The 11651-nt window shown below is 55.2% G+C and overlaps 1 protein-coding gene across 1 annotated transcript; it reads right to left on the reverse strand.

The window, feature by feature from the left end:
* Positions 1-327: 327 nt before the first annotated feature.
* Positions 328-11651, reverse strand: LOC142035054 (vasoactive intestinal polypeptide receptor 1-like). The gene is made up of 13 exons (XM_075036878.1): positions 11438-11651; positions 8599-8713; positions 5517-5624; positions 4460-4569; positions 4087-4184; positions 3468-3600; positions 2712-2865; positions 2020-2080; positions 1660-1726; positions 1461-1552; positions 1092-1221; positions 730-771; positions 328-420 (listed from the first exon to the last, which is right to left on the reverse strand). Exons 1-13 carry the CDS (start codon positions 11507-11509, stop codon positions 328-330), a joined length of 1275 nt encoding a protein of 424 aa, XP_074892979.1. The 5' UTR covers positions 11510-11651.

Consider the following 11651-nt stretch of genomic DNA (forward strand, 5'->3'; position numbering starts at 1 on the left):
AATGCCAGATGTCCTTTGTGAAATGATATTTGTGTTTCCTACCCAGTCCTGGGGCAGAAAAGGCGGAGAAGCTCTTTTCCCTTTGCCTAAGATACTGACCAAACCATGAAGGGAGCTTTGGGCAGGTGAGACACCATCATGGATCCATGAGAGCTGCCAGCACCCGAGCAGGCAGAACCTTTCCCAACAGCCCTTCACACCACCCTCTGAGAACGCCAGACCCAGAACCTACAAAACCCTTCTTATTGTGTTTCTGGGACCATAGCTGTGGAGCTACACCACCACCACCATCCTCGGGGAAGTATTTCTCCCCAAACGCTGTTCTCGTCACGCTGTGAAGTCTTGGGTCGCCAGGTTGAAGACGTTGCTCTCCATGGATGACTGCCACTTGCCCCAGTTCCTCTTGATCTCAGCCTGGACCTGAACCGACACCACGGACCGGTGCTGGCACCCAGGGGCACCCACCAGCACCTGCTGGAGGGGCAGGAGCTGCACCCAACAAGGGATTTGGGGTGCAAGAGGGTGGGGACCCCCATGCACGTCTGCATGCCCATGTGTGCACACATGCATGGCTGTGTGCATGCAATGCTCATTAAGGTGCACCCTTGGGGGTGTCTGTGTGCCCACATGTGTGGCTGTGGTGCCCAGGGGGTTGGTGCTGGGGGGTCCAAACCACTCTTTTAACGACATTAAGTGGTCCAAACCACACATTTCATGACAGACACTCACCTCCCCATTCAGGAAGCAGTACAGCAGAGCCACCAGGAACCCCTGAAAAGAACAGAAAAAGCAAAATTCACCCAAGGAAAGGGGCTGGACCCCTCCATGCTCATCTGCTGCCTGCATTTAGCACCCTCCTACACCCCTTACCCCACTGCACGGGCAGTAGAGGTATGGGATCTGTGCAAGTTGTTCAGCCGACCCCAACCCTTGCGCTTTGTCCCTGGTGTTTGAGGGGTGCCTGGGACACAGGCAGCTCCCAAAAGAGTGCAAAGCCCCAGCAGCACATCCCAGGGTCTTCTGGTGTGATCTTGGGATGGGACAGGATGGGTACATGGGGATTTTGCCTACCCATCTCCCCCAGTCTGTACCTGGTATGAGCCAAGGACCAGCTCGAAGTACAGCCGGGCGTCCACACCGATGTGCTCAGGGAAGAGCGCGAACACCACGTAGTGCACCCCGAAGAGAGGGATAAGGAGCAGCGTGGACTTCGTCAGCCTCCTGCGGAGAGTGGTGGCATGAGCGGGGACCTGGGTGCAGGTGATGGTCCTGCTGCCCTGCAAGACGAGCCCTTCCCAAGAGCTTGGTCTTAACCCAAAATAGGTTTTCCATGAAAGGCAGGTCTTGGAGGCTCCAAGGATGTCCTCCTCTGTGCTCCTCCAGGAAAGGGTCTCTGCTGCCCTGGGTACCCCTAGAAACTGGGGTGAGGGGAGCTCCCCCTTGCCTGAGCTAGCCCTTACATGTACTGCTGCTTGTAGTTTTTGCTGATGTCCGGGGACCGGATCTTCTGTGCTAACATCCTGGTGACATTGAGGAAGATAAGGAAGTTCACCTGCCACGGGAAGACATGTCTCAGGCTCTGCACAGACCCCTGGTTGGGTCCCCCTGTCCATGAGGGATCCCAGCTCTGGGGCTGGGTTGCTCAGGGGACATACTCACAAATATAGCCAGGAGGATGGGAGCCTTGATCACCCACCAGTAGAGACTGGTGTAGTCATCCCAGCACCTATGGGAGAGGACAAATGGCTCTGCCACCCACTTGCACTCTCTTAGCCCAGGTCCTGCCCTACCACCCGTCCCAGCCCCCTGCCCCATTTGCACAGCGTCTCTTGCAACGGGGCCCTGCCATAGCAAGGGAGTCTTTGGGCCCCACCAGAAAATAGAAATCGCATTAAAATAAAGTGCTGCCCCACTTCTCCCTTCCTAAGCCTCCCATGCAAGAGGTTTGTCCCATGGGACGTGCGTGGGGCACATGTGGCCAAGTTGGCCTGGGGAAAGACGAGGGGTGGGCGCTCTTACCCGTGGTTGTCGTACTGCAGCCTGGTGACCACCCATACGCAGACTGTAAGCATGGGGACGCCTGCAATGACAGGACCCAGGCAGGGATGCAGAGTCATCCCAGGTCTCTGGGGAGCCCCCAGACCTCCCCCCCATCCTTTGTCCCCAGAAACACGTGCCTGGGTCAGGTCTGGGGCTCTGGAGGTGGCAGGAAGGTGACAGCCTTTCCCCTTCTCCAGGTTTTAAAAGGAGATGGTGCCCACTGAAGGTGATGTGTGTCACCTCCTGGCCACCCTCCTGCCCCTCTGTGTGCTCTTACATCTAACCTGGGCAGCCGGGATGGGCGTTTCCAGCCCCAGAAGGATGTTGGAAGAAGGAAGGACCTGTCTCTGTCCCATCCTGACCACGTTCAGGATGGGTTGGCAGCAGATGCTGCAAAGGATCTTTTGTTGGTGTTAGCAAGCATTTTCCCCTTTGAGTAATTCTGCACACATGCCACGAGGGCAAGGATCAGACCATGCTGTCCAGCCAGCTCCACGACACCATGCAGAGAGATGTTGGGTTGAGGGCACGTGCCAAGAGTAGCCATGGGGAGCACCATGCAGCCAGGCAGATTTCGGAGCAGCGATTCCTGGAAGTGGTGCCTACCCCCAGTCTGTGACAAAGGGACCTCACTGGAGGGGGGTTGATGTGCCAGGGGACCCTGCACTCACCCCAGCCGATGAGGATGTACCACCAGATGTACCTCTTGTCGGAGGTGAAGGTGAGCAGCAGCAGGGTCTGCAGGTACATGCCCTCCACCAACAGCCAGTAGAAGTTGGCCAGGACTGAGTACTGGAAGAAGGCGATGGCTGCTTTGCAGTTCACCTGTGAGGATGAGGAGGGGGAAAGGCTCAACAGTGCTGGCTGGCATCAGGCAGGGGACGGTCCACCTCCCCATCCGTCCACCTGAGGAGCCCTGAGATGGTCTTTCAGTGCAGCCCCAGGGATGCTGCACCAGTCCCGCATGTCACCTGTAGCATTTTCTGCTCTGCCTGCGCAGCATGGGCAGGTGACCGCAGGCTGTTATTGCAGGACCTTTAGAAACCTGTGTCTGCTGGTGTCCACAGTGTTGTGTCTGGGCTGCACGCAGGGGTTTCTCTTTCTGTTGACAACCCCAAATCTGCGCATCCAGCAGAGCAAGCCCTGTTTGCTTATACATGGTGCTGCTGGGGTTTAGCCCTACCAGGAGACTATCTCTGAGACCAGGGAGAGCTTTGAGGGCAGAACATGTTCTCTGCAGACAGGGCCCATGCAGAGATGCTATTGTGAACCTCCTAAAGTCCACCCAAGCCAGCCTTTCCTCCCCAGGTTCACAGCCTCTCTCTCCCTCCTCTTTGCAGTGCTAAATCCATTGCAAATTCAGCTAGACCCCTCCAGATCAGCACATGGTGCCCGCTCCTGCATCGTGCTGGGGCTCAGCACCTTACCGTCGACATCGTGCAGTGGTCGATGGACTCATCCGAGAAGAGGACGGCATCCTTGATGAACACGGCAGCCCCGCGAAGTATGAAGGATGTGAAGAAGTGGATGTGAATGGAGTTCCTGGTGCAGTGCAGCTTCCTACGGGAGAAAGATGCTCTGTGCCGAGGGAGGAGGAGAGAGAGCAGATGGGCAGAGAAGCTTCTCCTTCAGGAGCCACTTCCCTGGGTGGACCGCAGCCCGGGGGACCATGTGTTGGTGGTGGTCAAGCATGAAGCCCTGGAGGAGGTTTTCCTGCTCTGAAATCATGAAGGGTAGGGTTGTGCTGTGCTCGAGGCTGCTGCCTGGGGACAAGGTGTGCTGGGGAACATCCTCCAGCCACCTCCAGAGAGCATTCTTCTGCAGCACAGTGAGGTCTGCAAAACCAAAGCTTGAAAGGGCAACCTGGGGGTTTAAAGTCTGTGTGTCAGCAGGAAAGGACAATGCTGCAGTTTGTCTCAAGCCTCCCTGGTTATCTGCGTTGGCAGGGATGGACCTTGGCTGCTCTGGGAGGGGATTTACCCTGCTCAGGATTTACCCTGCTTTCCTCCAGCTGCAGCCCATGGAGCAGCCAGGACCGAGCCCTACCTGAAGCAGGAGAAGATGCCGATGGCCAACAACAGGGCTGCCAGGGACGTGGAGTAGCCGCAGGTGTAAAGCACCTTCATGGTGACAAAATAGCCTTTCTGGAAGGGAAAGCACCAGCGGAGTGAGGCAGCATGGGCTGGGAGGTGCTGGTCTGCAGTGGGCAGGGAGGTGGCAGGGCGATGCCCCAGCCCTTGCCCAGGCTGGGTTTGTGCCCAGCCAAGCTCAGATCCCTCCAGGCAGCCCAGCAACAAGGATGAGGCCAACGAGATATCCCCAAGACCATCTTCATGTTTCATTGCCCAACGACATGGGTCAACATGGGGTAGGGTGATGCTAGGGAGGGTGTCCCATGGCCCCCGGGGGACCCACTTGCCTTGGCCTCGGTGTCATTATTGCTGCCAATGGCCTCCAGCTCGCAGGCGTTGTAGTAGGGAGGGCTGGGGAAGCTCCATCCCGACTCGGTACAGTTCCTCCGGATCAGCACTGCAGCAACAAGAAGGGATCTCATGAGAGCCATGGGCATCACCTCTGCATCAGCACGCCCAAAATGTCCAGCCCAGGGACGGCACCCTGTTCTCCAGGATGGTGCCTAAATCCCAGCACCAGCATCCTGGCTGTGAAAGCAGCATGGTACCTGAATGGCCTGGCTGCCCCATCCCTCCCATCCAATCGCATCTCTGCCCCTCTGGTGCTGTGCCTGGAGGTGCCAGGACATCGCAGGGCAGGATGTGAAAGCAAGCGTGAACCCCTACAGTGGGGGGGAATTAAGGCTAAAAGGGCTCTCTCTCATCCTGCGAGGGCTTCATCAAGCCTCTCCTGAGCTGTTTCTGCCCTAAAGCAAGCATTTACCAACCCTCCATCACCTTTTCAATTACACCCAGCCAAGGAAGTGCTCAGATGCCATAGGGGCCAGTCAGGTGCTCTCCTTCACATTCCTCTGCATCCAGGATGGATGAAGGCAGCGGCTTCCCTGGCAGTGGCACCCACCCCGGGAGAGCACCCGGCCTTGAAATAATCATGATCTTACGCTGCACTTTTTGTCTGTGTGGCTTGGAGTGGTGCCAAGCAGGTCAGGAGCATTAGGCTGGTGTGCGGACAGGGAAAGGAGGGCACTGAGCATCTAAGGGACTGTCCTGGTGTCACCCAGTTGGAGGATGAGGTCCCCAAGACCTCTACCCACAGAGGATGCTTGGTACTGGGTGATGAAAGGGTTTGGGGACTTTCCCAGCATGACAGCACCCTGCATCTCTGCTTTTGCGTGTCCCCTGCTTGGGTTGCAGTATATGCCAAGGGTTTGGATGGGGCAGGAGCTGTGGGACCACAGGGCAAGGGCTGGGGTGGCACAAGGATCCCAGGCAGGCAGGGGTGGGTGCAGCTCAGCCCTCAGTCCCAGGGGATGAGTGGTGCGGGCTGGATTCAGAGCACTGCACCTTTGGACTTCTTGAAGACATGGAGGACGTCAGGGCAGGCGACGGCTCGGGACTGGCCGACGGGCAGGGCTGACCAGCAGCTCACTCCATCCCACTCGGTCGGGCAGCCTGGGGAGGGACGGGATGGTTAGTGCCACTGGGAAGGGACGTGCTGGGGACACACAGAGCCCCCTGGTCTCCAGCATAGCCCACAGCAGGCACGGCTGCGTGGATGTAACAGGAGAGTGGAGAGCAGCCAGCCGTCACCCGATCTAGAGGGGCATGCCGTACCCCTCAGGAATTAGGAGCATCCTGGCTTTGGTTCTGGGAACGATCTCCCCCAGCCCTGAGATCTCCTTTTAGCCCCATGGCAAGACAGGACCTGCTATTTTCTGGGGCTGCATCAGACCCAGAGCTCTTGCGGGAAGGCCCTGGGGGACAAGGGTGTGGGAAGGGCTGGGACTTTCCTGGTGGCATCTAAAATAATGCAGGTTTATGCTGGATTTCTGCACCCAGCTTGGTGGCCCAGCTTGGGACATCTCTCCAGCCTGAAGGAGGAGGACAGGAGAAAGCACCGCAAGACTTGCTGGAGAGCAACTAGCTTAACGTGCTTTGCTTCATTCTCTCCCACTAAGTTTTGTCTTTAAATGACTCTCCAATTGCCTTGGAAACGAGCACGGCCGAGCAGACGAGGGGCCTTGAAGAATTATTACTGCAGCACACTGGTATGAGACGTAGACATCACACTTCCAGGACAGCTGTCCTCCTTGCACATATACATTATTAACCTTGTAAATATACATTATTAACCTGGAGCCACATCTATTCCCAGTCAGGGAATGTGCTCTCAGACAAGTCTAATTAGTTTTCTCTGATTTCAGCAAAGCGGTCTGTAGGTGTCTGGCCAGGCTTGGAGGGATTTGCAGGGCTGTCATTACAATGCCAAGGTACATCTTAATTTTTGCTCTGGAGCATAGGTGAACCGAGCACAGCTATTGGGACCATCGCTGAGAGCGGTTGCTTCATTTCTTGGGGTCTGAGCAAAATATCTGGATGTGTCTGTATGGCAGAGCCATCCTGCTGCATATAAATACATCTCTCGCTGTATGAATGAGCTATTCCAGCACAGTGAGTGCTGTGGGACCATTTGGTTGGGAGACAGAGGAGCAGCCCATGGCCCAGGGATTGAGCTGGGATTCACACAGCTCTGCAGTGCAATCCCAGGGAATAAAGTCATCCCTCTATTTGGATGGGGAGAAAAGGTTTAAGTCCCCTTTCCCACTCTGTTTCCCTCTCCCAGGCTGCTGCAGCCTCTAAAAACCCCCTCATTTCTTAGAGGTGTGCAAAATGGGAACAACCCTCCTATGGTGAAGAGGTGATGGAGGCAACTTCTGGGGGGACAGGGCAAAAAAACATGAGCAAAGGAGCTGGCAACGTGTCTCATTGCCCACCTTGCAAGCAAGGAGCTGTTTCTTCAGTGTCCCTCCATTGTTAGTCCCCAGGGGCCACCCCATCCCCACGCTGTCCCCTGTCCCTGGGCTCCCAGCCGGTGTAGCCCAGCAGACCGAGGTGTTTGGTTTGGATTGATCCAAAGCAACCTTCTTTATTCCAATTTTCCCAGCGGAGGGCTGAAACGTCCCCAAGATCAACAATATCCTCATGACGTTCTCCTTGATAATGGCTGAAAAGAGCATTTTTTCCCTCAAAATGCAGTTTGATGGGAAGTTCCTGCTCAGCATTTCTACTGGTTCATTATATGCAGACCTGCCAGGGCTGCCTCCCTATTTCTTGCTGCTCTAACTGGTACCTGGAGACCTCCAAAAGAGATCAGCTGAGCCTCACCAGCAGGTTATTTCTTGCCAGCTATTCCAGAGCAGTAAACGCTGCGAGCACCCGAGCAGGCTTGGAAGAGAAAGCACTGCAAACATGATCTTGAACCAGTTTTAGGGCCCCACAGAGGGTTCCCCAGCAGGATGCTGAAGCCTGAGGTCCCTGTTCTATTCCTTCATGCTATATTGCCACCAAGTCCAGGGCATCTGAGCCTTCCCCTCCATCGTCACTTCGTGCCACGCTCTCTGCGGGACCCTTCCCAGGCTGGCACAAGGAAGCAAGGGGGAAGGGATAAATTTAGTTCAGGTGGGCAGCGGAGGCAGCAGTCAAGCAGGAAACTTGGGATTAAATACTGATTTTAATTATGCATTCATGCGTCTTGGTTATTTTCCTAGAGTGAGATTCCTTCCCCCTGGCTGGCATAATCTGGGCTGAAAAATGGACCTTTTCCAATCAACTTGGCTTTTCTCTGCTAAGCTGGCTGATACGTTATATCTCTGCACAGTTACTTAAGCAATTATGCACCTTAACATGCATTTATTGAGATGCTTCATTTTTACATTTGTATTAGATGAAACTCATTGAATGACGCATTTCTTATTCACTAGGTGATAATTTTTACCCAGAATTTGAGCCAAGCTGCTTTTGGATGGAAATTGAATTGCAATTTAAAAAAAATGTACAAAAGCAGCGCTTTAAAACTGCTTTTCAATTAGTTAATTGCTTTAAAAGTCCCGGATATGTAAAAATTAAGTTGTTCAAAACATGTTTAGCATTAAAACTAACTGAATTAGGAAGGCAAGAAGGCATGAAGTGGTGACATGCACTACACAACACTCGTGCTGATGGCCACAGCTCTGCATTGCCCATGCCTGCAGCCCTGCCTGGCCCTGGAGCATTGATGCAGGGAGGACAGGAGTGGAGCAGGAGGCTCTGCTTGGGGCACGGACCACACTGTCATTGCCATATGCCCTGAATCTGGGGGGATGCAGCCCCTGTGGTTGTTTGCACCCCTCAGCCCACCCGTACCCGCTGGCTGCAATCTCAGCCCCCCTCTCTTCCTGCAGCAACATCTTTTAGGGCTCTCCAGGGATGCTCCTTAGCCTTTGCCTTGGTGCTACTCTCTATTTTCTTGAAAATACCTGCTTTTCTGCATCCATGTGCGCTCTGCAACCCCCCTACCGTGGATCATCCTCCAAAGACCCCCTTAGCAAATCCTCCCCCTCCTCCTGAGGGAGATGAGCACCGTGCATGGTGGGCAGCTCGCACTCACCTTGCTGCCTGAGGGGGCCTGGCGTTTGGCTTTCACTCCTGATAATCTCCAGACATTCAGCTTCTTGCTCTTGGAAATAGAGGACGACGGAGCAGTCAGGATGTGTCGCTCGCACCTTGGGGAGGGGGGAAAGGGCAGACAGTAGGATGCCGGGCATTAAAAGACCTGAGCAGGCAGGGCAACAGCCAATATTCACTATTTCTGCTGCAGCCAGCCCCAGGAGAGCCTATCTATGTAACTGTGCTTTTGGACCCTGACATTTCCTTAGCTTTCTACTGTTTGCCTTGTAAACACCATAAAGAACCACCGCAATTATTTCTAATTCCCTCCGAAAGCGTGTGATGCTTAAGGGCACTGCTTCGCCAAGACACAAGCGCCATGCAGAGGAGCTAATCTTAAAGACGGAGGGGCTGACCCCATCAGCAGGGCAGAGGCGAGCACGTTCAAAGCCTGAGCAAGGAAACCATGTAATTAGAGATTTAAAAAAACCCACCTATTCGGGCATGTCTAATCCTTCCTTTGCCAGCTGGGTTTTGCTCACGTGGGTTTTGCTCACGTTCAGGCTGGTGTATTTTAACTGAAGGCATCGGCAACGGCCGTTGGAGTTCAACTTTCTCCTGTTCCCCAGCAATTTGGGGAGATGCTGCAAAACAGGCGTGCTGACCTCCTTAAAGCTTTTGGGTTTGGCAGCGGAAGTGCTGAAACACCAAGGAGTACGCCCTGACCTCGCAGCTCCCAAAAATGCAAGGGATGTAGTGGCTCAGCACCCTGGAATAGGGCTGCCTGGGAATTCCGGCTTTTGGGGTTTGCCCCCTTGGCTTCCAGCTGGAGAGCCAGCAGATTGAGGCTGTACTGAGAGCAGGCCATGAATTTTGCATGCCCAATCCCAAGCATCCATGCCTATTTCCAAGCATCCATGCCCATGGGGCGATGCGGTGGGGGCTGCAGCACCCAGACACAGGACATGTTTGGGGCAGAGTTTTTGGGCCGAGACATGGGATTAGGTTGCTGATGGTTTTAGGTGTGTGGACAGAGATATAAAAGCTGGAGAAATAGAGGGATGAGAGTGGGCAAGTGGAGGTAAGTGTGGGGCATTAAAGCATTGCTTGGCTGAGCCCTGTCCTTCCCTGCCCTGTCCTGGCCACCATGCAGCCACTCCTCTGGGGTCCCTTCACTTCCCCCAGGAGATTTTGTTTCCTTTTCCTGCTGAACACAAGATTTACAAGGAAATTCCCTGTCTGCAAAATGCATTTTGGTGGCAGCTGCTGGGCACAGCACGGAGAAAGCACACTACTTCAATATAGTGATGAAGACCCTGGACCTGGCAGAGGTGCTGCAGCCCCTTTTAGCTGCAAAGCTGCTGTTTTTTATTGTTTATGGCAATGCAACCTGGCTGCTGGAGCATTGGAGCAGGTAATCTGCAGCGGTCCCTTCAGAGCTTGCTTCAGGGCATGCAACTCCTTGCCATGCCTCAGTTTCCCCAACTGGGAAAGGGCCTGATGCCATCACTCTCCTTATAAAGCCCTCAAAGCCTCCAGCACTCCCCCAGCCCTGCTTGCTTTCCCTGCTCTTTCCCCTTTCCCTCTCCTTCCTTTCTTTCTTCCTTTCTTTCTTCCTTCCTTCCTTTCTTCTTCCTTTCTTTCTTTCTTTCTTTCTTTCTTTCTTTCTTTCTTTCCTTCTTTCCTTCTTTCCTTCTTTCCTTCTTTCCTTCTTTCCTTCTTTCCTTCTTTCTTTCTCTTTCTTTCTTTTCTTTCTTTCTTCCTTTCTTTCCTTTCTCCTTTCCCCTTCCCTTCCCTTCCCTTCCCTTCCCTTCCCTTCCCTTCCCTTCCCTTCCCTTCCCTTCCCTTTCTTTTTCCTTCCCTTTCTTTTTCCTTTCCTTTTTTCCTTCCTTCCCCCCCACCCTTTCTTTTAATTTTCTTTTCCTTTCCATTATTCAAAGCCTCCATGTTAGCTAAAGAACTTGCAGAGCAAAGCAGCGCCGGGAGAAATCCTAAAGGCTTTGTAAAGAAACGCCGAGCCGAAACCCTCTCCTGCCGGAGCCCTCCACCCGCCAGCATTTGCTGCCGAAGCAATTTGACAAGTTCAGGATGGGTTTGCCGGCGTGGCTGCCAGACTCACCGCGCTTTGCTCCAGCAACGCAACTGCTCCGTGTCCACCCCCATTTCAGCGGGGGCTCGGTGCCAGCCGTCCCCATGGGTCTGCCCGGGGATGGGGAGCACCCCACGCATAGTCCTTGCCTCCTGCACCCTCCAGCCATCCCAACCTTCGCGCCTGTGGATGCTCACCCAGGCCCTTGGGGTTTGGGGCTCCTTCGAGGCGTGTAAGACGATGTGAGCAAAGTCCCCACCAGGACCCACGTGAGGATGGTGGGGACTGTCCCCAAACCAAAGCAGAACAGGGTCATCCTCCCTGGGGATGGGAGCCCCTGGAGCCGAATCCCATGGGAGCTTTGCTGGCTGCCCTGGCCGGACCCCGAGCACTGTCCCAGTCCCCGGGATCACAGTGGGGTCCCGGCATCGCCCACCTCCCTCCCTGCCCATCCCTAAGCTGCATATCAGCAAATCCTCCCCCCGAAGCTGCGATGAAAGCACCTGGGTGGGTGCAGCGGCACCGGCAGCTCGCAGGGCTGCGGCTTGGCATCGCCCCTGGGTCGGGCAGCACGAGGGATGGGGACGGGGATGGAGACGTACTGGGGGAGACCTGACCGCTGACCAGGACCGCAGGCATGCTGCTCCCCAGGGCTGGCCGGACCCCGAAGTGGCTGTCCCAGGCAGGGGACCACCGTGCTTATTGCCCACCCTCTGCCCACCGCGGTCCCATCCTCCCCAGGGACACTTACCCGAAGCATCGGGAGTGCGAGCAGCAGGACCAGCAGCACGCAGGTGCCGGGGGGCTGCCATGGGCCTCCCATAGCTGGAAGCACCCCTCTGCTGTCCCGTCCACGGGTGTCCCAGATTAGTCCCCGAGGGGCTGGGGACAGCCCAGCTCCTCCTGCATGGCCCTGAGGGTGGGGGGCTGCATCAGGACCCCAGCTCCAAGGGGTGACCCAGCAC

The sequence above is a fragment of the Buteo buteo genome, chromosome 9, assembly GCF_964188355.1.
Source record: "Buteo buteo chromosome 9, bButBut1.hap1.1, whole genome shotgun sequence".
NCBI lineage: Eukaryota > Metazoa > Chordata > Aves > Accipitriformes > Accipitridae > Buteo > Buteo buteo.

Bases quoted from the DNA above. Each gene is read 5' to 3' on its own strand.
- LOC142035054 (XM_075036878.1), bottom strand. From the start codon at position 11,509: ATGGGAGGCCCATGGCAGCCCCCCGGCACCTGCGTGCTGCTGGTCCTG. The intron at 4,570-5,516 runs GTGCAGTGCTCT...TTGTTGCTGCAG, and splicing joins TGTCTTCAAGAAGTCCAAAG to TGCTGATCCGGAGGAACTGT. The intron at 772-1,091 runs GTACAGACTGGG...TGTTCTTTTCAG, and splicing joins TGGTCCTTGGCTCATACCAG to GGGTTCCTGGTGGCTCTGCT.